The sequence below is a fragment of the Columba livia genome, chromosome 2, assembly GCF_036013475.1.
Source record: "Columba livia isolate bColLiv1 breed racing homer chromosome 2, bColLiv1.pat.W.v2, whole genome shotgun sequence".
In the NCBI taxonomy this organism is placed as follows: Eukaryota; Metazoa; Chordata; class Aves; order Columbiformes; family Columbidae; genus Columba; species Columba livia.
Window position 1 is genome coordinate 88,118,053 of NC_088603.1, and position 24,824 is coordinate 88,142,876.

The following is a 24,824-nucleotide window of genomic DNA, read 5'->3' on the forward strand; positions in this document are numbered from 1 at the left end:
AGGCCCCCAAATTGAAACATTCCAAAAAATAAGTCTTTTAGATTCAGCTCAAAATGTAGCATTTAGACTAAAATAGCTAAACGCATACTCTAAACACATAGTTAATGTGGTTAATGTTTTTCGGAAACCAGAAGTGTCAAATCCTGCTTGAAGTAATTTTTGTGCTGTAACTGAATATAGACAAGGAGGAACACATCTGGTGCCTGGGCTGTGCAAACGTATTTATAATTAAGTACAATTGAACACCAAAATCCAGCAATGATAGAATTCATTAGACTCGTATAATGCTGTATAATTACTCTCCTTTTTTTATCATCCACTGTATGCTTTAAGAGCTCTTTTTACCCATTGATATCAATGTGCTATGACATATTTACATACATCCTGTATAAAAGGCTGAGGAAGCATTAGACATGTCAGAGGATGACATGGAAAGGCGACTGTTGTACAAAACCTACACTGTCAGCGAAACAAGAGGAAGTTAATTTAAATTCATTCTCTGACATGTAACTCTACAGATAGGTACTAGATTTACATATTGTAAGGAAAGGCGCTCCTTTCTATAGTACAGAAAAGTCCTAACATAACAAAATCAGTATGTCACCTTTTTCCAGCAGCACTACTTCCCCAGCTTGCCTGCCTTGTGTTGCTGGCCCTCCACCAAACACACCGCCCACTGATTTCTGCACAGACCTTTTTGAGCATCGCCCTTGGGTCTTTTCTCACTGAAACCATCTCCACACGTTATTGCTCACACCTTACATTTGGAAAGAACTGCCAGCAGGCAATTGCCCTCTCTGAGCCTCTGCATTACTTCCTTTGCTCTACTGCTTTCCTACCAAACCTGGCCAGGTGTCCTGCAACTCCTACCAGACAGCCCAGGAGGGCTGTCACACAGTGTAGTGCATGTAGGTCCTATCAAAGCATCCAAGTTCCCTGGGCCACAGGTGCTCCACTGCCAAGTTCGGCACTGACAGAAACTTGGGCTGACACCAATGAGAAAGGGTTGCCACACTTCTTCTAAAAAATTTGTCAGGTACCAAAGACATTTGCCATAACTGTCCCAATTTTTTTTCATGTAAAGCCACCCACTGTCTCACTAAGGCACCCTCCATCTCACTCTCACAGAATGACAGAATGGTTGGGGTTGGAAGGGACCTCTAGACATCATCTAGTCCAACCCACCTGATAAAGCAGGTTCACCCAGAGCAGATCACACAGGGATGTGTCCAGGTGGGGTTGGAATGTCTCCAGAGAAAGAGACTCCACAGCCTCTCTGGGCAGCCTGTTCTGGGGCTCTGGCACCCTCAAAGTAAAGAAGTTTCTCCTCATATTCAGATGGAACCTCCTGTGCTTCAGTTTGTGCCCGCTGTCCCTCATCCTGTCTTCAGGTACCACTGAAAAGTCTAATGCTAATACCCTGCCTCCTCCTGTTGATGGGTTCGTGACTGTCTCCACACAGCCTTTGGATCAGGCTCAGCAGGTGATTACAGAGCCAGGACGGTGCTTACAGACCAGCTTAAGTGATGGAGTAACCATCTACAGCTGTGCTGCCTTTCCCTTCAAACAGCAGCCAGACACCCACCTGGTAACAGTGTTCTTTCTATCCAAAGCTGTAGCTGCAGCCAAACAAGAGACAAGGAAATGCAGACAGATAAAAGCAGTCTGCAGGGACAGCAAAAAGATAGCTGAAACCAATTATGATTTGCACTTACTTCACATCAGCCCACAGGTTTCTAACGACCACAACAACAAAAAACGGCCCTGACCAGCCACTTCATTTCCAGCCCTCTACTGTTTGTGAAAGTTATTTGAGCTATGTGCCTGCAGGCTCAGGAGAAACTGCTCTGCGTTAAATATATATTGAGTTCATAACCAAAATAGTCTCTCCAACGTGGTATTTTTATTGTGAACAAAACTGCAAAAGTTCACACCTAAGGTTCCTTCAGACAAGAGAAAAACTGCATTTAGCAGTTGTAAGCAGCCAAAAGGAACATTCAAATAACTAAGCCAAACTTTAAAGAATGAGAGGCTGCCCTTTAAAGGCAGAAGACTTGTGCACAAATGAGAGAATAACATGTTATTTCTATAAAGTATGGTATGCAGAAAATTTATCTTTCAGTAGTTACTGTTAAAATTAAGAAATGCCATATTTTTAGCAAGCTTGGGATTCGGAGACATGAAAGACAAGATGAAAAGAGTATTTGTAAACTCTGCTGGACCAGAACAAAAATTAGGCTGTAATTTGAATGAAATTAAAATAAAGCATGTGGTTAGTAAATAGGAGTGCATGAAGTGGCTCTTATTATTAAAAAAAATAATAATAATTAGCTATGTTGACAAAGACATACTTGAAACAGAACTAATTTAAATTTTATTTCATATTTCTTTTCTTTAATAAAAAGGACAAAGGAGCAACAAAAACACCCTAATAAGCCAAGCAAAATGTTTCTAAAACTCACAAAATGTAACACTGCAACAAAGAAACTGTCAGTGATCACTGAGGAAGGATTTTTCAGATTTGCTTTCATGTATAATTATAGGAAAGAACACCGAGTATTGACCTACGTATTCTTGATGCAGAGCAATCAAAACACCAGCATCACAGGAATACACGGCAGTATTTTACTGCTCACTGCTTTTCTACAAACGTTCAAAAACATCAAACCTGCGATTAGTCTATTGTGTAAGGTGTCAAATTCCCTGAAAGTTTCCCATATTCCCATAGTATACTCTTAACTGACACTAGGCGGAAGTACACCTACAAAAGTGATGGCCGAAACAGCGCTGCTATTCGAAGGGGGGAAAAAAAAGAGTTTGGGGAAGCATAGGTTCCCACTGTGGGAAGCCACACAATGTCCAACTGCCAGTAGTGGCCAAGGGCCGCCCTGTCATCGCCCCTCTCCCGACAGATGCTTAAGACACCCACACGCTGGAGTTAAGCCCCATATCTGCAGCTGGGTGCAGGTTATTTGGAAAAGTCCTGCCCACTCTGGGCTGGAGCCTCTGCAGTGCTGGGCAAGGCAGCAGCTGCCCGGAGCCAGCTGCTGCTGGCAGAGCGATCCCGCAGCTCCCTCCCAAATATCTGCTTCTCCAAGCGACCCCCACACGCAAAGCGAGGAGCGGACTGAAACAGCAGAGGACTTGTGTCCTGGCAACCTGCGGGAAGATGATGCCTTTTCCCTGGAGCTCTGCAGCCCTCCCTGCCTCACACCACCAGCCACATCCCTCGGGTGCCAGAGAGCGCCTGCATCTTTCCTAAGAGGGAAGCAAACTGACTTCACAGGCTAAATACAACCCTGGGATGGAGACATCAGCATCCCTCTCAGATCTCTTCCATGCTTTTGAAAATCATTATTGGATCTTTCACATATCAAAATTAAACTCAATAGAATTGGCAATGAACAAATAATATTTCTAACTAAATATTTGCATCTAAGCTTGAAAGCCTGAAGCGTTCTAGCATGACATCCCACAACTGGCAATGAAAAGGAATACATCAAAATAGTAAAACCATGTGAATTATCTGTCCTTGACATCACAAAGATACAGGGACTCCCATGGTGAAATCTGTATCTGAAGAAAAATGTTCTGATTTGCATTTTATTACATACAAGTGTGGCCTGGTTCAGTAGTTTCAAATACTTTAAATAAAAAAATAAGGCAAGAAGGCGGTTTCATAGCTAATTAATCTCTGAACCTTCCAAGAAAATGAGAATATAAAAGTCATCCACAAAGGTAAGGGCTCGAAAACTAATATTACCAACAGACACCAGTAATTTTAATCATTTGAATTAAAGATTTCAAAGGAACTACTTGCATACTTAAAGTTCAGTATTTGCATAAGTCTTTGCAGGATCTGAATAACAAGTCAGAGAATTTGTTTCAAGTTTATCTTAAAGACCTAGAAGGCACCCCAGGTACAGCACTACCATTTAAAGGTCGTAACAAACTCATGGAATCAGCATGAAATTTTCAGAAGACATATTTATATATTTTAAAGCATTTTTCTATCCTTTGAAGGTTTTTACAATTATTATATCAAGAGTATTTCCACATAGAGAGGCTCGGGAAAAGGAAAAGGATATGGCAGAACACAGAAGAGTTGATCAGGCACAGTGCTGGATATTGCACATCGTTTACTGATATTTCAACGCACTGCATTAAAATGCAATTATATTTTTGCTTTGTCTTCATGATAAAATTTTAAAAACGTCAAGGGCACTTCATTGTTTGTATGCTTATTTATATCCCTATAAATGTAAGGAAACTCCCAGTACTTTTTTTCTCACACAATGCTAGAGAACATCTTGAAGAACACAGAAAGCCTACACTCAGAGCTTGAACATTTGAAGTGGAAGAAGATAGAAACAGCAGGCTTGAACAAAACTAGCATTTATGCCATGTTAATTGGTCACTATAATCAAACATTCACTATACAAAGAAGTTGGTGACTGGAATCAAATGTTCTTTATGCAAAGGAGTTAAAATATAAAAGCAAAATCCTTCAAATTCCTTCAAATATTTCCATATCCTCAGCATGCACATCTCTTTGCTATTTATATAATAGAGGCAGGGAGTTTCAGCATGCAAACACTTAGTCACAAAAACATTTTATGACATGTCCCACAAAAATGAATATGAATATTTGTGCACGGAATGGTTCTTGAAAATGTACCCAATGAAGTAAAATTAATAATAATGACACTCTTACCTGGTCCCAGGGGCAGATGATTCCTCCAAAACACATAAAGAGATATCCCATGGCAACAAGACATACCCAGACCACCAGAGAAAATACACGAAGCAGCTTCTTAAACACAGGTTCTATGCAGACAAGGATAAATATGGCCAAAAAGATTGCTAGGGCCGTTGGAACAGTTATTAAAAATGCCACATGGTCTTCAATTTCCTGGAAACAGAGGAAAATGAAAAGGAAGTTAAAAACTAATGTACTTAAAGGTCAGACCACTGATTGCACACAGAGATCTCAGAAAGACATGGCTGAATATTAAAACTGAGATGAATCAAAATAGGATTTCTTTCACAGTAAGAAGCTGTCATTTGGAGTTTTAACTTCATAAACAACTATGAACCACACTACTGTACGGTACTTCTTTTACTAAATTGAGGAACTGAAGCAGATTGAGAAAACTGTAAAACACAGTACAGTAATGCATCAGGCCTGTAGTACTGAGCAAATAAAAGGCAAACCCAACCTGCATAAGCTGCACAGCCTTTCTGCTCCAGAATCGAAAAGATTGCTCTGATTGGTATCATTTGCAGGAGAAATTCAAGCATCCTCACTGAGGACTGCAGCTGTCAGAATGTCGCCCAAATCAACTGCGTGTTCATAACTCTATAAAAGCCTTTTTGACAGTGACATTTGCTGTATACTATACATTTTGCTTCTGTTAAAAATATTTATCTGGAAGAATGGGCTCTATATTACACATATACATTTTCTCTTAGCAACTGCTTACTTCAAAATGTGCAAAATAAACCCAGACCAAGGACTAGAATCTAACCTGAAGTGAGATTCAGAATTAAGAGTATTTAAAATAATTTACAGAACTTACATAGAGGTCACTATACTAATATATTTAAATCACCTAGTAATAAATGTGTTAATAAAAATAATATAGATTTGATTTTGTATCCTGTATGTGTTCAAAGTATCTCTGGTTGAAGTACAACAGTGTTGCATCAAAGTCTGGTCATAGGATCTCTGCTCATTCCTTCAGCTGTTATGAATTCTAGAGGCTCACTTGTAGCAACAAGGATTGCAAAAGCAGGCTCCAAATGCTACTGTTGTCACAGTATAAAATCTTCCACTTCCAGAAAAGCCCCGTATCCATTTTTTTTTCATGCTGGTGAAATCTTGGGACAATCTGAAAATATGTATTTGATGATTTGTAAGCACAAAGAAATTCTTTTTCCCTTCTTTAGTAGTGGCTTTTGCCCTGATAAATCCTGCTTACTGCTGGGTTTTCAACTTAAGTACTTAACATCTTACTTAAATTCAACTTAAGTACTTAACATCTTACTTAAAAGCCTTTTGATGTCCCTTTTTTTTTTTCCATTCTTATGCACGTAAGACTTGCTACAGCTGGAGCAAAACTGCTGCGACCCCGCACCACCTGGCCTGCGGAGAGCAGCACCGCAGCACTGGGCAGCCCCGCGCCGGCAGCCACTCGCACACACAAACCCACGGCCCAACCCCAACCAAAACCCTCCGCATTTCAGCAGAAGGGGAGAGGAGCAGATCGCCCCTCTGCAGAGCACGTCAGCCGAGGCTCCGCTCCGTGCGGACGCTGGCGGGTTCAAACCAAGGGGAAACACCATGATGAAAGTCCACATCTGATCCTGCAGGCTGCAGGTTATCTTTCATGCACCCTCCCTGCCTGACAATTAAAAAGTATATGAGAAAATAATTATTACAACTTCTATCCTTTCCAGAAAGCCTTACTGTGTACAGGGGGATTTTTCACAATCCTCCCTGTAAAATACACGTCAAGTCAACAAAAGCAGTCCATGCGAGGTAAGGGTTTATCTTGGAAATTACTTTTAACAATATTTTCCTATTGCTTCAGAGGAACCAAATGTTTATGAAATTGTAACTTGGAGAGCAGGACATTTAAAACTTGTAACTTCCTGACCAATATTTGCAAACATCAGTGCATTCAGCCAGTTAAAAGATGATGTTGGATGGAAAGACAAATTCTGAAGGCTAACTGACCTGTTTCCATAACCATTTCCCAAGGAGGTGGGGAAAAAAAAGAAACAAAAAATAATCCTTCTTATTTGGTTGCTAGTGACAGAAATTAAAATACACCAGAGGTAATGGAATTAAAATATCAGCATGACACTTTTGAACATAATGCCTAAGCTTGCAATCCATGGATCTTGCCTGACAGCTCTGTCTTCCTGAGTATTTTCTATCTTGCTCTCTTTTAATTACTGAAGAAATTAGGAAGTCTACTGTTAGAAATTTTTCCAACGCCTATATATTCTTCAGAAGTGTGTGATAATCTTGTTATCACTACTCAAAACTGAAGAATCACTTTCACTCATCTCTCCAAAACCCACAACCTTCTCTCATTCTACATCCTGTTCTTTCCTTTTCCAGATAATGTCATGCCCTCAGTTTAATTTTAAACAGCAAAGCTGCTGTAGAGCACTTCACTGTTTTACATAAAACCATACAGCTTGATGAAGTACTCTATAAAAATGAACAAACAAGCATTTAAAATACCAGTTTTAGCATAAAAACTTTTACCATGGTCTCTCATTCTTTTAGTACTTTTCACTTTATTCTTTTCACCTGCTGGAATTTGACAGCAGTCTATATACAGAAGACTCCTGCTGGGATCTGAAATACCACACACTTTGAGTTAACTCGAACCATTTACTATACGGAACTCCTACTAAAATCAGTTTTTGCTAAGATCAGAGAAACACTCTCTGAAAGCAAATATGAAAACAAGTGAATAATGTTCTTCAGACATTAAAACTACGTATGATTTCATACACTTATTTTCAAAAATGTCGAGTGTTTAAAAAAAAATACAAGGTTAAAGGATTACTGCCTCACTTAATCAAAACAGAACATCATCTTCCATTAACCCGACTGACTGAAAGAATCTCTTTAATCACCTATATAGCAAAAATTGCACAGCTTTTCCTGCAAGTCCTTTTCCAGGACATGAAAGAATTAGAACTACAGTGATTTTCAGTAGGCATGTCATCACCCTTCTCTTTGGACAGCATTTCAGTTCTCTAACATCTCAAGAAATAGGTCTCTACAAAGCCAAAAAGCTGCAAAAGTCTTCTGGCTACTCATGAATCTTATCCCATGGTTTTATATTTTAGTGAATTTGCTTATGGCTGATTGCACTTTGTGCCATCTGCTAGCCAGCTGGAAAAATTTCCATTTTATGAGGAGCTGCCATGTCCTGCTCCTGGCCAAGTAGCTGTACAGCTTCATCTAGTACTTCATCATTTAGGACAACTGAAAAGTTTTGGCCAGCATTCTCAGATTTCTTTTCCATCAGTTCCATCACTGTTAGTCCATCTTCACTTCAGAAATGGTGCAGTGTCTTTAAGGCCAGATGCTATTTCCAAGCGCACATGGTATTTTCTGAATCCACAACCTAGAAAAACTCCTCTGCCTTTCATACCCACAGTTTATCTTTCATAACATCACGGAATCATCATAGAATCATAGAATACCAGTTTAGAGGGGACCTCAAGGATCCTCTGGTCCAGCCTTGGCAATAGCATGGTCTAGACAAGATGGCCCAGCACCCTGTCCAGCTGAATCTTAAAAGTGTCCAGTGCTGGGGAAGAACATAGAGCTTTGGTTGTGTTTCTTGCTTAGCTGCCTGTTAGAAGCTTTCTCATGTGTTTTTTTAATTATTATTATTCTTTTATTGAGCTTTGTGCAACATATTCAAGGACACTAGCAGAAAATTAATTGAATTGCGCCTTTTAATCAAACCGTCCTGAAGTCTGTGTCAATGAAGCTTTTGATTTTCACTATGGCCCTATGTAGCTGCATGTCTCAGATTTTTTGCCTCTGATCCAGCATTCCCTGTTTGGCTTAGCAGATCAATGATAACAGCATCAGGCTCAAATCCAGTTGTTTCACGAAGTCTGTTGTCTTGAGAAATTCAGTTGTCTCTGTTAATGAATCTGATGTGCAGTCTACAGTTGCTGTTAGCACACACTGATATTTGACTCCTCATTAATCCACAATCAGTCCAGCAAGTTGCACATGACATGGATTGGATAATTCTGATTAGCATTACAACTGCCAAGCTGCTGTGTGATGCCATATATAACCAGCAAGAAGCAGTTCTGCATTCATGGCCATATTCTAGACCATTTTGTATTTGTTAGTACATGGGGACATTATTAGAGTAGCAAGACTTCATTCAAATCCTCCAGACAACTTCCTGGTCACCTGGAGCCGTTGCTCAAACCTGAGAGTCGTGAACAATGTGCACTGTAAAATCCCCCCATGTAAGACCTGTGGCATTTTGCAACAGTGTAATAATGCTGCTGAAATCAAAAGGAACTGTTCTTTGACTTGACAGGGTCTGTCCAAGTTAGTACACAGGCACCAATAGTGCCTGGAGGAGGCTGAGAGGAGACCTCTTCATGGCTACAGCTTCCTCACAAGGGGAGGAGGAGGAGCAGGCACCGAACTCTTCTCTTTGGCAACCAATGACAGAACCCAAGGGAATGTCAGAAAGATGTGCCAGGGGAGATTTAGGTTGCACATTAGGAAAAGGTTCTTCACCCAGAGGGTGGTAGAGCACTGGAACAGGCTCCCCAGGGAGATGTCACGACTCCAAGCCTGACAGTGTTCAAGAAGAGACTGGACAACGCCCTCAGACACATGGTGTGAGCTGTGGGGTTGTCCTGTGCAGGGACAGGAGTTGGACTCAGTGATCCTCGTGGGTCCCTTCCAACTCAGGACATTCTGTGATTCTGTGATTCTCTGATAACACAGTGAACAGCCATGTAGGTACTGTAAATACCCTTCTCATCATCCATATGTTTGACTACAAAGCCAAGCACTTTTTGCCAGAAGATTCTTTTTAGTGAGTCCAAATAGATACAGACATTCATCTTCTCCCTCAGTAGAAAACAATTTTCATGGCCATTTTTCCAAGTTTGCCTGACAGCTGCAAGTGAACCTTGCCTGCCTCAGTGTTGTAGCAATGATTATCAGGAACGCAGAGCCTGAAATACCAGAGATCACAGACTTCTCTGCTTAATGCAAAAGCATCAGACCTCACTGAGCATTTGGAAAGGCTCCTTGGAGGTGATTAGGAAGAATCAAAGGCCATGGCTGCTCTGCAAATAACAGCAGCATTGGAAAGGTTAAGAGAAAAGTTCTGGAGGCAAAATATTGGTTGCTAGTGAAGAAGCAGAAAAGTATGGTACCATTCTGAGAAATACTTGCAAAACAAGACAGGTTGACAAGCAAAGGTTCAATAGGCAGCTAAGAAAATGTTTTTAAAAGTGAACTCAAAAGAACACGCAATCTTTGGGAATAGGGAGGGAGCCTCTAGAAGGTAGTTGAGCTTAATCTAAACCAGAATAATGAGTCTGCTGGCACTTCAAAGGTCACAAGAAAACATTCAAACTGAAGAGGTTATAGAAATATACTATAAGGTTTGAAAGAAGCAGTAATGTCATGGAGACCTGTAATTCTCAACTAAAGGAAAGGACAGATGTTGATAAAACTCAAGTAGGAAGAAAATGGCAAAGAAAATCCAGGACAGACTATCTTTTTAAAAAATTTGCAGAGAAATAAAATACACATGTGAAAGTATACACTTTTATATGAGCACTAAAAGCCTAAGAAGCTAGATGGGAAACAACATTAATTACACAATAGTGTTACTGAAATCATGGTGGAAAAAAAGACCATCAGCAGAATACTGAAAAGGCAGAAAAGTCTTAAAGTTATGCACTTCATCACGGACTGAAGAAAAGCTTGTCTTAAAAATCTAGGAGAATCAACAAATAGCACTAAGGCCCCATGAACCAAAAAATCTAGAGTGAACAGCAAAAGCTTAACAAAATAAATGGCCAGAGGACCGGTCATCCAACCAGGATGGAAGCTATTTGAGATTCTATGAAATGCACAGATAAGAAAGGCTGTGAAAGAAAAAAACACGAGAGGTCGAGGGTTACTCCAGTGACTCCCAGCTAGGGTGGCAACAGCAGATGGAAGCACAGACCACTGTCTATGTCTCATGCACAGCTGAAAAACAAAAAACTTTCATACAGGGAAAACACTCAATCTGATCTCAAGAAGTGGAAAGAACCTGTTTCATAAAATATGACTGGTAACAAGCCACTTTGTAACAATTACAAAGCTTGTTAAGCAAACAAATTAAAAACAAAACCCAAACACTAAAATTGAAAGGGGGAGCTAGGAGCTTACAGACGGAAATCTTTGTAGGTGGGGTGAAGACGCTATAAAACTCAAAGGCACACACCAAATGCTAATCAGTTCCCAAAAGAACTTAAGAAAGACCAAAACACAACCAGAATGCCCAAACAGCCAAGCTAGGAAGATTCTGGTTTTTTAAAGATAGTTTTCAAACAAATGAAAAAAAAACCTGAAAGGGGTTAATAAAAAATATCATAACATTTATCAGGATTAATATAAAGACTTGCTAATGCAGGTCAAGAAAAGAGCCTGAGAAATCTTTTTTAAGAGAACAAAAGTAAATAGTAAATTCTTTTTTGAAACTTAATCAGGAGATAGCAGCCTGCAAAAGGACTTCTAAATGAACAGATGATGCAGGTATTAAAAAGAACAGTTAGAGAAGAGTAGACTGTAACAAAAAGGTGTTTGTTTGTTTGTTTTCCTTTGTATCTGTGTTCAGAGTGGGGTAGTTCTCATTCCAGAATATTCTATACAGGGGGGAACATATCAGATGATGTGTCTCAAACTGTAGTATCAGTATAAGGCATTAAAGACAAAAGCAGGAACATGAGATGTAAAAAGAATCACCAAAAGCACATAGGGTTCGCCAGAAAGGATCAATGGGGCTCAAAGGAGAAAGAGCTAAGGCTGTAGTAACATGTAACCTCCACCAAAGAGTGCTCCAATATCCAAAGACAGGAATGTGATGTGACGCCAGTCTCTCCTGGGATCCCTGTCAAAGGCTAAGGGAAGCTCCAGTAGGTCTGGGAAAACTTTTTAACAACAAAGGTCCCAAAGTGCCCACAAAAGTCCTCAGAAATCATAGGGCATATGTTGTGCAGCATATCCATAAACAATTTGGGAAAATGAGTGAACAGCAATCTGACAAAGATGCGAAAAGTATCTTATAATAGTCACTACTGAGCAAGAAAGTGGTATATGAATTTCAGTGGAGAAGTATGTGAACTGACACAGCTCACACAAAACGATCCTTATTCTATACACATGACAACAGGCTCTTGGTTGACTATTAATACTTTGAAATGGAGATATTTGTTGTTTATCATAGGCAGACCCATCAAAACATCACTTTGGTACTCACTAGCAGTCAAAAACAATTAAAAACTGAAGAAAATATGAAAAGAATAAACAAGAGAGAGCACCATGATGCCACCCCAATGTATAATGAACACCATAAACAATTCCGGTCTTACCATCACCACCACTTCCAAATTAATACAAAAGAACTAGAAAAGATAGGTTTCCAAGGATGGTCAAATCTGCAACACAGTGGCTAGGTACTGATGGAGTAACATTTAGTTTTTAGATTTTTCTTCTCTGCATGGAGTGAGCATAACTGTCTTTCGATACAGCTCTTTTGATTTTTAAAAGTAGTGTCCATCTCAGATAACAGGGAGCAACCACCACTTGAGCTGCCTACATACAAATCTGTATCCAGGGAACCCCATGAGCCTGCCACCATTCATACCATATCATATGCCATGGGACAGAGCACAGACACTTATCCTTGCCAAAAACATAATTAGCAAAACCAGGGTATGTGTGTTTGTGTGTTTTTTATATATATATATCTAAATTTGCCCTGTGCAAACCCCATGCACCCCATCTGAATGGTAAGCAGCTTTTCCTATTTATACATCCTCATTTGCCACACTGGCAGTTTTCTCTCTCTTGATTTATTCTCCATTGTTTTGTATCCTCTTATCTTGTTAACCACATGTCATATAAAATCTATCAGTGCATACAACCATTTATTTAATAAGCTGGGGGTTCAGAGGGCCCACAGGAGGTCAGGGAACATGAACGGGTCTGTCGTGCCTTTTGGTCATCCAGCACCATCTCAATTTTCTATCAAGGTGGCAGTTATCTGAAGTAGCTTTACTTTAAGACATTTAACAGCCTAGGAAAAACAAGATGGTCCAACACAGTTAACTAGTGGCTACAACGCTCAGCTGGTGCACCTGTAAAATTGTCCTATCCAATGACACTAGCTGGCAGCCACAGAACATAAACCATTTCCCAGAGAGCAATGACAGTTAATTACATTCTGCCCTCTGAAGTGTCCCCTTCCGAAAAGGGCTGAGATAATATGCAGCAAAGAGAGCAAAAGTTTATACTTTGATGAAACTAATTATTTCAGGTTCCAAAGCTGATTACTCGTATCATTTAGATTATTGTAAATGTAGCGATCAATATATCCTTCTTGCATGCTTTATTCTATGAGTATTAGTCCTGAATTCCTCTCCAATGACTTAGTTTTGCTTGGTTTTCAGGTGTTGTCAGAATCCTTCCTCCTCTTAGTATCAAAATAATCTTAAAGAAACTCTCCAATAAATGCAACATCCCAAAATGTGGGTACCTGAAGATGAATTGAGTAAAACACTTCTGGAAAATGTATGCTTTGCAGTTAAATATATTCAAAATATGTCATTTTCAAAAGAGCTCCATCAGTTAAACATTATGGATAATACATTACTTCACAGGATTCAAAGACATTTCTGCACTTTAACCCATATTAAAGGTGAAGTTATGGCCCTCCCATATAGGCCTATGGAAGTCAGAAATACTGAAGTACTCATTTGATTCTTTTAGCTATTTAATACTGACAGTGACATATTTTGGCTGACACTTTTAAAGATAAGCTAAAAGGTGACTTTTCCTTACCACTTTACTCCTGACATCATAACTTGAGAATGTGGCTGTAATCAAGAAAAAATGTCAAGATGGAACTTGCTTAAAAGTATGGATCACAACAGTCGAACCAGGGAGCACATGAGTTTCAGCATATGAGGAAAAAGTGCTTGTTTTAAAAGTCTGTTTAATGAAGAAAAAGGTAAGCTTAGGCTTCTTTCTCTACCGCATCTTTTAAAAATACACTTTGCAAGAATATTCCACAGATTTAACACATCGGCATGATAAGGTAACATGAAATACAGTTTTAATATTGAAAAGTCAGTACTGTCATTGTGTAATTACTTTTCAAATTTTTCCAAAGGTTTTGCAATTACTTACTAAACACAGTTGTTATTATCGCAGAAAAGGTTCTTGAAGTTTACTCCCCCAAGGACACTTCCCACACTCTCATACATCTCTCAGTTCAACTGACTTCAAACCAAAGAGATTTCTTATTTCATTTTTGACTCCAGGATCAGGCCCATGTTCTGCAATGGATATTACTTCTATGATAATAATATTTCAAGTAAAGGTAACCACCTTGTTAACTCAGGTTTGAAATACAACTGCACCAAATCACAGCTCTGTAAAGGAGCGAAACTGCAGACACATTCATAGGAAATAGAGCAAAAGAGATCCTGCAAATCCAGGCATTTATGTTTAGTGTTAGCTGAGGGCTTATTTACTGTTACCTCATTCCATTAAGGCACAGTTAAGAAAAAATGAAAAAACAAATAAACCAAAAACAATCTGGTAAATTGCTTTAGTGTTAAACAGACATTGCATCGCTAGAATAAGTGTCTAAAATGCCACCACCTCCCAGTCAGGTTTGGAAATTACCTGGAGTCACTGGGGCAGAAAACAAGCCCAAGTGAGAGACTATGGCTACTTTCTGGCACAAACTAGTGGGGTGCCAGCAGGGATTACAGGACCAGCTACCAGTCTGGACAACCTACCACATCCTGGGTCTTGACCAAAGTAAACTGTGCTCAGACCACTGTGCCACTAGGAAGGACCAGAACAGTGGGCTGCATCAAAGAAAGGGAATCCATCCGCCAGGGCATATAAAGCAAGAGGAGCAACTTATGAGGAACAGCTGAGGGAAATGGGACTGTTGAGCCTGGAGAAAAGGAGGCTTAGGGGAGACCTTACCACTGTTTACAACTACCTGAAAGACAGATGTTGGTCTCTTCTCCTAAGCAGCAAGTGATAGGACAAGAGCAAATGGTGTCAAGTCATGCTAGGGGAGGTTTAGATTGGATATTCAGAAATATTTCTTTGCAGAAGGGGTTGTCAGGCATTGGAGCAGGCTGCCCAGGGAAGTGCTTGAGTCACCATCCCTGTAGGTGTTTAAAAGACATGTAGACATGGCACTTAGGGACATGGTTTAGTGATGGACTTGATGAACAGCGCTAGGTTCATGGTTGTATTCAATGATCTTAAGCATCTTTTCCAACCTAAATGATTCTGTTACTCTGTAAGAGAGGGAGTGTTAGCAAGCAGGTGCTGACCCAAGTTCAAAGAGCATCTCTTTTCCTAACACACCTCTCAGGAGAAATAAGGTATCTGAGTCTCCAGCCTGAATTCAGTCTTGCTGGAAAAGGAGCTGGGGGAATCTAGTGTTCCTATGATTTTCCTGCAGGGCTGACCAAAGTACTGGCAAATTGGAGACATAGATGAGGAAATTTTGCCTGGAATGGAATTCAATTCTGCTTATCCAGTCAGTGGACAGGTTCACGGTGCATGCCATAGCATCTGTGATCCCACAACACAGGGTTCAGCCAGCTGAGGAGGTAGGTGGAAAAAGCAAGCTCTAACTACCTCTGCAAACCCAAGTGAGTGGCTCTGAAAAGCCATCAGTCCACACTGGATCTCATGGGACCATCCAATGATCAAACACGAGACTGGTTGCAGCTCTAAGGGAAACACAACCAGACCAGAGCACATCTTACCTCAGCTGCCATCTGGAGAACGCAACCAGAAGCCATTGCTCCTGGAGTACATTTTCCAGGTTAGAGAAACTTTGAATCTAGAACCATAGGTGGTGAAAGAAATGGATGCTCAGACAACAGACAAAAGAGCAAGGCTGAGAGGCCATTTGTGATGGGTCCTGCTTCCTTTGCTTCTCCCAGACACAAGCCCAGAATAAGTTCCCATCAGGAACAGTAACGGACTTTTATATCATGTAGGCACCACTAAGAACAAGAGTTCTGTTTAGAGATGAGAGATTAAGATGAGAGATTAAGGTTTAGAGATGTTTAGAGATGAGAGATTAAGGTTTTTGTTTTGTGGTTTGTTTTTTTTTTTTTTCAACAGGATCAGGAGTGATGCTCAAAGAAAAAAAAAGAAAAGGCAAAGAAAAGGAGCAGAACTCTGCTAATTCACTTATTTTGGGATCTAGATCCCCAAACCAGAAGTTTTATTTGTTGTCAGCTTCTCATCATCACATATCAGTAAGGCCTGAGCTGACTCAGTTCTTTCTGAAATATGCAGAAGCCACTGTGGCAGCACTTAGCTTGTGTGGGATCACAGCTCGGCTGTGACTGGGAGTGTAGGCACAGGATGAAACACCACAGGTGTTCAGCTACACTTTGTTCCCATCATGGGAACATCTTTGTTCCCATGCCCAGCCGCTCAAGAGATTTGCAGATCACTTCTACCTATGTTAAATGCCTATACCACCACCAGCATGGAATGATGCACAGTGATGTCTGGAAGAGTCCGGTGACTGTCACCATTATGATGAGGAGGAGTTTTCTTATTCAGAGCAAGAACCTAAGGACTGTCCTTAATCTAGGAGACCTCTTGAAGGCCCAACCAAAGAAACCTATTCACCATTTTTATAAGAGCTTGAAGATGTCCATAAATGCATCACATTTCCTTGTCCACAGGAAGGAACTTGAAAAATCAATTTGAAAAATTTTAAGCAAGATAAGCAGACAGGTATTCACTGGTTCATGGCAGATCCACTACGAAGTTGTCGATAGATGATCTGTGAATCCACGTGCCTGGCTTGATGCTGATAAAGACAGCAGACAATTGTAGCCCAGTTCATCATCTGTCTTATTGCCATTGCACCTCAGTAAACAACAGCTCTAGTCACTATGTTGTTTGTCATTTTTGTCAGCTGCAGTAATGATTAGGAGTTGTGGATCCATTGCTTTGAGTCACAATTTGTGACATTAAATTAACTTTCCACTGCCAGGGTATCCACAAAACTTTAATTTATTAAGATTACAGTTCAAAGCTAAGTATTTTTCCAACATAGCCATACCTATGGTTTTATCCAGTTCTTGTTCAGCATTCAGTTTATTCAACATGAAGGACAAAACAGAGGTATGCAAAGTGAAGTTGCCACTGGCACCTCATTATCTCGATGGCTTTATGTTTCCAGGCTTGTTAGGGACTGGTAAATGAGACCAGCTCTTAGCAGCATTAAAGGCAATCACAGATGTACTGGGAGTGTCATTAGCAAATCAAACAAGAAAAGGCCCAGGCTGATGTAGTAGGGAGGAATGAAACCAGACACAAAGCTCGGCAACTCCTGTTTCAGGCAGGAAGATGCAGTAATCTTTACAGGCCTGACTAAAGAGATAATATTGGCTACAGAAGTTATTGTTAGACAACTAAAGATACTATTGTAAGGAGCATTTGGCAGGGACAGCAATATCCTAAGACTGTATCAAATAGCCAGCAACTATAGCTGGAAGAATATATTGTAATATTATGGTGTCAAGAGACCAGAAAAAAAAAAATTTGAAACACAGGATTTCCTCATGGAACATTTTAATGGGGGCCTTGAAAGTAGAAATACATGCTCAATTATAGCTGGAATTACAGAAAGAAAAGACATTATAAATACTCCAATGTTTGTTTTTACTTCTTCCTCATCTTTGTAGTAGCAATAATCTGGCAGAATGAGTTTAAGAAGAGGTAGGATACCTCCTGGGCACAACAATGACAGCATCAGGCTTGCAAACAACCCTGTCACTGCTTGTCCTTCAATTAGTGAGGTTTTTCCTGGTTTGTTACCTTTGCTGTGACTTAGCTTTCTTTTTTTCAGGAATAGATATGCCAAAGTTTGAAAACAGTATAGCAGATGCTTTGGCTTACTTCAGTCTGCAAGTATTCCAAGGAATGCTTTCAGACCTTGGGTACTCTTGGACTTAGGGAAAGACAGTTGGTGCTCTCGAACAAAATTTAAATTTTTAAATTACACAGGGTTGATCTCAAAAGATTTCTTAAAATTGAGAGTACAAGTGAACTTACACTACAGCTGTATTATTCTGTGGAATTAGGTTGTAACAGAGCGTCTCAGGAATAGGAGTATAACATTACTACAACATCTGTGTGGTGACCATTTGGTGTGGATGGATGAATTTTTCAGATCCAGAGTACAGATGAGCACATTACCAGAGGCATGCAACAGATGCCCTTCTGCAGACACCTAGTCACTTGAGATACTGCCATGAGAATGATGCGACATATCTTCCAAAGCTACTCTTTCCACATGGATTTGAAGACGTTTCCCCTCCATTTGCAGGATGAGATTCTGATCATGGAAATCTTGAAGGGTTTGGCTGATGTCCAGTTTTTACCAGAAGCAGCATTTCTTTTAGACAAGAGTGAGATCAATTAGAGGAAGGGAGGATTTGCTGTCATTCTGATCAAGGGCCCAAAACATGGCACTCCCCAGTTCAATCCCCAGGAAGCTTACAGGACTCTTCTCATCCTCTTCTTTTTGCACAGAGGCAGTTCCCTGCCAGCCACGTTGCCACGAAGAAGTTATAATGTGCTCCTTCAGAATGAGGCAGCTACCTCGACTTCCATTGCAGGATCAGATTAAGGTAAATTCAGTTTGATGCCAGAAAACCAGCTGCTGCATGAGCATGTTCCTGCAGTTCCTACATCTGCCATGCTGCAGGTACACCTCCCTAGTTAATTGTACTCCCCCTTTAAGGAAGATTGCCTATTCCCACTCTTGCTACAGAAGGTATTTGGGCAGGTATGCAGCCAAACTTCAATTTCTTGGATTTATGAATCAGTGAAGGGAATCATAACTGGGCCTACCAGCATAATCAGGAACTTTCCACGAACTTCAAAGAAGTGGCTGGGGGGATCATCACACAGTCATTAGGCAGCTAAAGCAAAATCATCTCATGGCACTTTAGAAGGGAGAAGGCATCAGAATGCCACACTGTAGAAGCACTCTTCACTCAACACATGCTCCACTTGGCCAATGATATCATCAAGAAGCATGCAGCTCCACATCAACAAAGGTCAACACATCTTAAGAGCTTTACGAGGTCACATGTAGCAGCAATGATTCTAGAGACAGATAAGGGCCACAGATTAGTATTAAAAGCACAAGCACCTCATAGCAGACTTGCAGTCTTTGAGCAAGGGGCACAGGCAAGCCTAAAGGAAAACAAGCACATCTGCCAGCAGACTGGAGGACCCTAAGTTTTGGGAAAAGGGACAGAAAGAAGATCTTGGCAGACTTAGGTCTTCTCCCACTTAGACCACAAGGTCTTTACCTGTGCTAAAAGATTCTGATATCCCTGTAGTTTTTTATTGAAGCCTGTTTCTACGGACTGGGCATGCTTAATGTCTAGAAAATACATGGATGAATGAAAGTTATGGCCTTCCAATAAATTGTATAATTTGAGTATCATCCCTGTTTACAGTCAGAGTTTTGTTTAGCTGCATAAGAAACCAAACATCACAACTGCAGATATTTTGGATACACTCACACTGCACATTATGAACTTAAAAACTGCATTTTTTTTCTCTTTTATAATCCAGTTATAATAGATTTACTCTGGCCAAAGAAAAAGCTGCTCTAGATACCACTGAAAATGGTCATAAATTTTTAGCACTAAAAAGGGAGATGGGGACAAATAATGAGTTTGTCCTACATATTATATTGCAAGAACAAGACTATAACCAGACAGAAAATGAACCTGACCTCTGGCATTTCTAAGCACTGGAAGGCTTTCACAGGCTTGGGAAATTAAAGCAGGAGCTAAACATGGATGACTGATCTCATTTTGACAGTTTTCAGTCCATGCCAGGTACAGAGAAAAACAGATGATACTTTGACACAGGAAATTCAAAGGTTGATACCATCACTACATTATTTAAAACTTTAAGCTGTGAATGGTCATCTTTCAAGTAGACTCTGGGACTCTTCCATCTTGTGTTTGAGGAGATAGAGCGCTTAATCCCGAAGGTCAAAATCACAATATTTTTCTGAAACAAACAAAAGTAAAATCTCCCAAGAAATCTCTCTCAGTAACAACAGCAGTACATTGTCTGAAAGAAAAGTAATCAGACTTCCAGGCACACTTTGTAAGTAATCTTATTTACTGTAATTTTGCAACAGCTTTTATAAATTTTTCATCTGAAATCAGGAAGGCTACAGCCCATATTCTGACAGGTTGAAATAGCTGAGTAAGTGGAATACATCCCTGTGTGGTTGGCTGTGTTTGGGAACACTTAAGGACACATTGCCAAAAAAAAAAAAAAGAAAAAAAAGGCAACTCAGACATCACAGTGGTCTATTTTAACAATCAAATAAAAAATTAAAATAGAAGGAAAGCCTCTCACTTCCATTGGTTTCATTCCTTTTTAAGAAATCCTAGACCATAAAAATGCTCCGTGCTTCAAAAATATCATTTTTTTCTGAACCATGTCCGATCCCATGTTCCACGTTCTAAGCTGTTCTTCAAAGTACAAGCAAGAAATCCAAATCAAGTGTTATGGTGAGTCATTTTGGAGTTTTGTTTCCACAACAGGCTTAAGTAATTTTCAGTAAAATCTTAAATGCTTTATACAAAATGTAAAGGCAACAACTGTTAAAAAATATTTCCTTTAACTTCAAATGCACAGCACAGACCTACACAGAACTATCCCACTTCCCTTTCGCCTCCTTTACAAAATTACATCTTCTGTCAAAACAACTGCATACATACTAGATGTGTAAAATGAAGACAAGGATATTAATATTGGCTCACGTGGATCAGACACTCATAACTGTTTGTCCTTTTTATATATTCAGCCACCAAAAAAAAAAAATTACTAAGATTCCATAGCTATATAAAAAGTGTATTCTTTATTCAGGTGCAGGAGAAACAGATCCAAACCTTCAGGAATATTTTAATCATAAATGCAACCAGAGCTAGACTATAATAAAACGCTTTTAGGTGAAACTCTGGGCAGGGCTCCAAAGGATTTTGCCCAACATCCTGTGGCTGGAAGTCCGTATAGGCAAGCTTTCTTCTTCGCCTGAAGTTACTTTCATCCATCGACTGGAAACTTTAAGGATGAACCCCACCTCTTTCTCCACTCACCCGTCCAGTTGTTAGCCACAGGGAGATAAAGGCTCAGGAAAAAGGTTTTAAAAGCATTTTTCTTCTTCTGGTATGTCTGGAATTCCAAATGCAGACTGAACTATAAAATTCACGCTTTCTGAAGTAGTAATGTCTGGCAAGATTCAACCAGCTCATAGTTTTGTTTCCATAACTTTCAGTAGTCCTTTGATCTAGGCTCAGTGTTATGCCACCATTGTTATCATGAACAATTTACAAAAATAAGCACATGCAACTCATAAATTGCTCTAGATCATACCATGACTGAAAGGTATGAAACTTAATGCTAAACACTGTCCAGCCCAAGTTCTGCCACCTTGGCTGTAGGTGATTATTGTGTACATGTGTACATCTCCACACCTAACTATGCTTCAGACTGAATATCTGACAGACTTCGATTTCCATCATTGGTCCCTTCATCCCTAATGGACAAGCATCCAAGTTGACACACCAGAGTTACATAAGATGTTGAACCCATATTTTGTACACAGAATTCAAAAATTCAGACATTTAGGCAGTAAACAACTGAATTATGAGGCATCGGCATTACTGGCGTCACATTAGTTCTTTTACAACTGCTTTGTATTTAGTAGGAATGGCACTTAAACACGAAGCTCAAAAAATAATTAAAGGAAATGTCAAAAGGAAAGAAAATTAACTCTAAATAACCTTGCAAGAAATACTTGCAGTTTTTAAGGCAAAAGTTTGGTCCTAACAAGCAAGAAAGCAGGATTCTCTGTTTAAGCAGTTAGATACAGTGCCTCTAGAAGAGAATCCATTAGATTATACTAACCTATTATCCACGCTCTTAGAGATCACTAGCTTTATTCAATAAACATGAAGCTTTCCAGAAGAACATCAGATAATTAAAAAAAAAAAAAAAGAAAATAAAGAAAAAAACACAAAATATCTGAGACCCCCCTCAAATCCCCATTCTTCACTTTAAAAGTATACAGTAATGCAAACAGCCTGCCTCTGATCACTAACAGCAGGAAAACTCTGTAAGGAGCAAGAATTTTACTGCCCTCTGCAGCTTTTCCTTTGCGTTCAACGCAAGGGCAAAACGCCACAGATTTCTGGGTGAGATAAACTGATGCCGACTGTCATCTGCCGCTGTGGCATATTTTCCCTACCAAAGGCTGGAAGCCTCGCACTGGACATGCAGAAAAGGTACCCGACCGACCAAACTTCATCTCCCTTAAAAACGAAGGCTGCGCTGCTCCAAAAGCTTTCTTGAGAAAACGGGTCGAACGCTAGAAAACGGCAAAATGAGGGGGGGAAAACAAGGAGGGAACGGCCCCTATCTACTTGCCAAAAAAAAAAATTTACTTCAGATGCTGATACGGACTGCATTTCTGTGCGGCGATTTAAACCCTGCCACTAAAAAGGCCAATACGGCTAAACTGCCAGTTGGAAAGGAGCAGAGTCAACGAATTAAGTGAATTAAACTCGATGCGCTTGTTGACTCAGTTTTCGCCCGACCAGCCGCGCTGCCGCTGTTCCAGCGCCGCCTCAAAACATCGGGCAGCAAAGTTTGGGAGGGGGGGTCCCCGGGACCCGCAGCCGCTGCCCGCCGCCACACCGGCGCCTCCCGCCACCAACTTTCCTCCGCAAGAGCAGCAGCACCGGCTCTCTCCCGCCCCGTCCCGTCCCGCCCCACCCGCCTCGGCTCAGCGGAGGGCGCCGGGTGCGGAGCTGCCAGCCGCGCGGTGGGAGCGGGGATGCCCGGCGGTGGGAGCGGGGATGCCGGGCGGCGCGGGTCCCAGACCGAGAGGGCGTCTCTTACCAGCCCGGAGGCGAAGAAGACGGCGAGCAAGGCCAGGCAGGCGCCCATCACGATGAGGAGGAGGAAGACGATGAGCGGGTGCTGCTGGCTCATGCAGTAGTAGGACTCGTAGAGCCAGTCCCGGGAGCGGGACTGCTCGCCGCTCGCCCCGCAGCCGCCGCCGCCCGCCTGTTCTGCCCGCTCCAGCAGGTAGCGGCGTCTCCTCCTCATCATCATCGCTTCTTGCCACATCGGGCAGAGCCCGCGCAACTCCCTCAGCGCCGCCGCCGCCGCTGCTGCAGGAGGCAGCCGGGGAGTGGAGCGGGGCGCGCTCCCGCGCGGGAGGCGGAGAGGAGGAGCCGCGGCGGCGGCGGCGGCGGCAGCGGCATGGTACGGCGGGCGGCCGCCGCGCAGCCAGCCCGGGGCTCGGTGCCCCTCCGGAAAGCTCCACCTCGCACGCACATGCCTCTCCCGACTCCTCCGGAGGTGGGGGCGGGAGGGTCGCTCCTCCTCGTCGAGGAGGGGAGCGGGCGGCCGCCCAGAACAAGCACCCAAGGGGCGGCGGCGGGAGCGGGAGGCGCCTCCTCGGGCGACCTTGAAAGCAGTCCCTGCCCCGCGTGCGACCGGGAGACCTCGCCGCTCCCGGCGCTCCCGAAGGGATCCGCTGCTTCCTCAGGTGCCTCTCCGGACGGCGACAGCGCGGCAGCAGCTGGCCGGGCGCGGTGGCGGGGGGCGCGCCGTGTGCCTCTCCCGCCTGCCGCGGCCCCGGTCCTTCCCGGCCCCCCGAGGGGACGCCGCAGCGGGGCAGCTCCGGCAGCCTTCCCGCGGGTGCGTGGCAGCACCTCCCGGCGCAAGAGGGAGATAGGACTGAAAATCTCTTTGAAGTTACTCCTGCAGGCGAGGAGGGCTTGGCCGGTCTGCTTCGCTGAGTACCTTTCCCGGAGCCTGAATCTCCTTTCTAAAAATCACACCTCAATTTTTGTCGAGAGAAGGAATTCACGTTAGGAAGCAGCGTAACATACCTTTTCCCCTGCTTTCCTTTTTCTGAAGGAGTTGGTTATTCCTAACAAATCAGGTACTTGAAACAAACTGGAATATTAGTTAGTTTTCCTAACAAAGCAGACACCTGAAACAAACTGGCCATGTAACTCACTTAAGTTACATATGCATCACACACAGAGTTTACCAGCTAAAGTTATGTAAACACATGCACACGGTTCTCCTTCCCCAGCCCACTGCCTCATGGAATATCCATCCCTGCAACACAAATCTCTCTCTGCCGTCCCTGACCCACTGTCCAGCCTCTGCTGTTGCTTTGCCACATCCTTTAGCTTCCAGAGGATGCAGTGATGCCTGAGGTCTCCAGGGAAAAGAAGAGACAAAAGTGACATGGATGCTACTGGGACTAAATGTCCATGGGTGGCTTCTGGTGACTGGAGTCAGGAGCAATAGCAAGGAGCAAGAGGGACTTGGGTGTGTACTGCAATAATACAGAAAGTGAAAATTTGGGCTACTATAAGTGGTCGGTCATGAGAGATTTAGAGCAGAAGGCTAGCAGCCAGGTAGAAGAGAAGGCAGGTAACTAGGATGATATGGACCAAAACTGCCCCTTTAACACCTAATGCTGCCTTCTTTCTCTGCCACTGTTCATGGTTTCATCCAGATGATCAGCCACCAGTCTGACGAAGCAAAGAAACCAACAGTACCTGTAGCTCAGAAGCCCTATCCATACACATACACTTCTTAGATTCCTTGGGTTTGAAACAAGTATGAAACCTGATCTTCCCTGCACTCTGTACCTCTCAGCTGGCTGGCAGAAAGAAAAGCTCCTTGGCTTTCACTCTTCCTTCCCCTGAAGTGTTTGCTGGGACAGAAGGAACAGATGAGGAAGAAGTGGAAAGTTACAACTGCGCCCACTGTTCTGGGAGAGAAAGGACGAAAGACTCTCAGAAGCAGCAGTGATAAGATTGAAGGATGAACACAAATCTATGTGGGGAGAACATTCTGGCAGAATTAATTGCTGAGAAGGAGTTAGTAGAGGTGG

At 41.9% G+C, this 24,824-nt stretch overlaps 1 protein-coding gene across 2 annotated transcripts in view; it reads right to left on the reverse strand.

Annotated features, from left to right (window-relative positions):
* Positions 1–23,233, reverse strand: part of ADCY2 (adenylate cyclase 2) — a 225,488-nt gene extending 202,255 nt beyond the window's left edge. Inside the window, exons 1-2 of one of the 2 annotated variants that reach the window (XM_065052707.1) lie at positions 22,802–23,233; positions 4,715–4,912 (exon numbers count right to left, since the gene is read on the reverse strand). In XM_065052707.1, coding sequence (XP_064908779.1) covers positions 4,715–4,912; positions 22,802–23,032 — 429 coding nt within the window. In that variant the 5' untranslated portion in view covers positions 23,033–23,233. The remainder of the gene's footprint in view (positions 1–4,714; positions 4,913–22,801) is intronic. The other variant, XM_065052706.1, reaches the window with a different exon arrangement.
* Between the last annotated feature and the right edge of the window lie 1,591 nt (positions 23,234–24,824).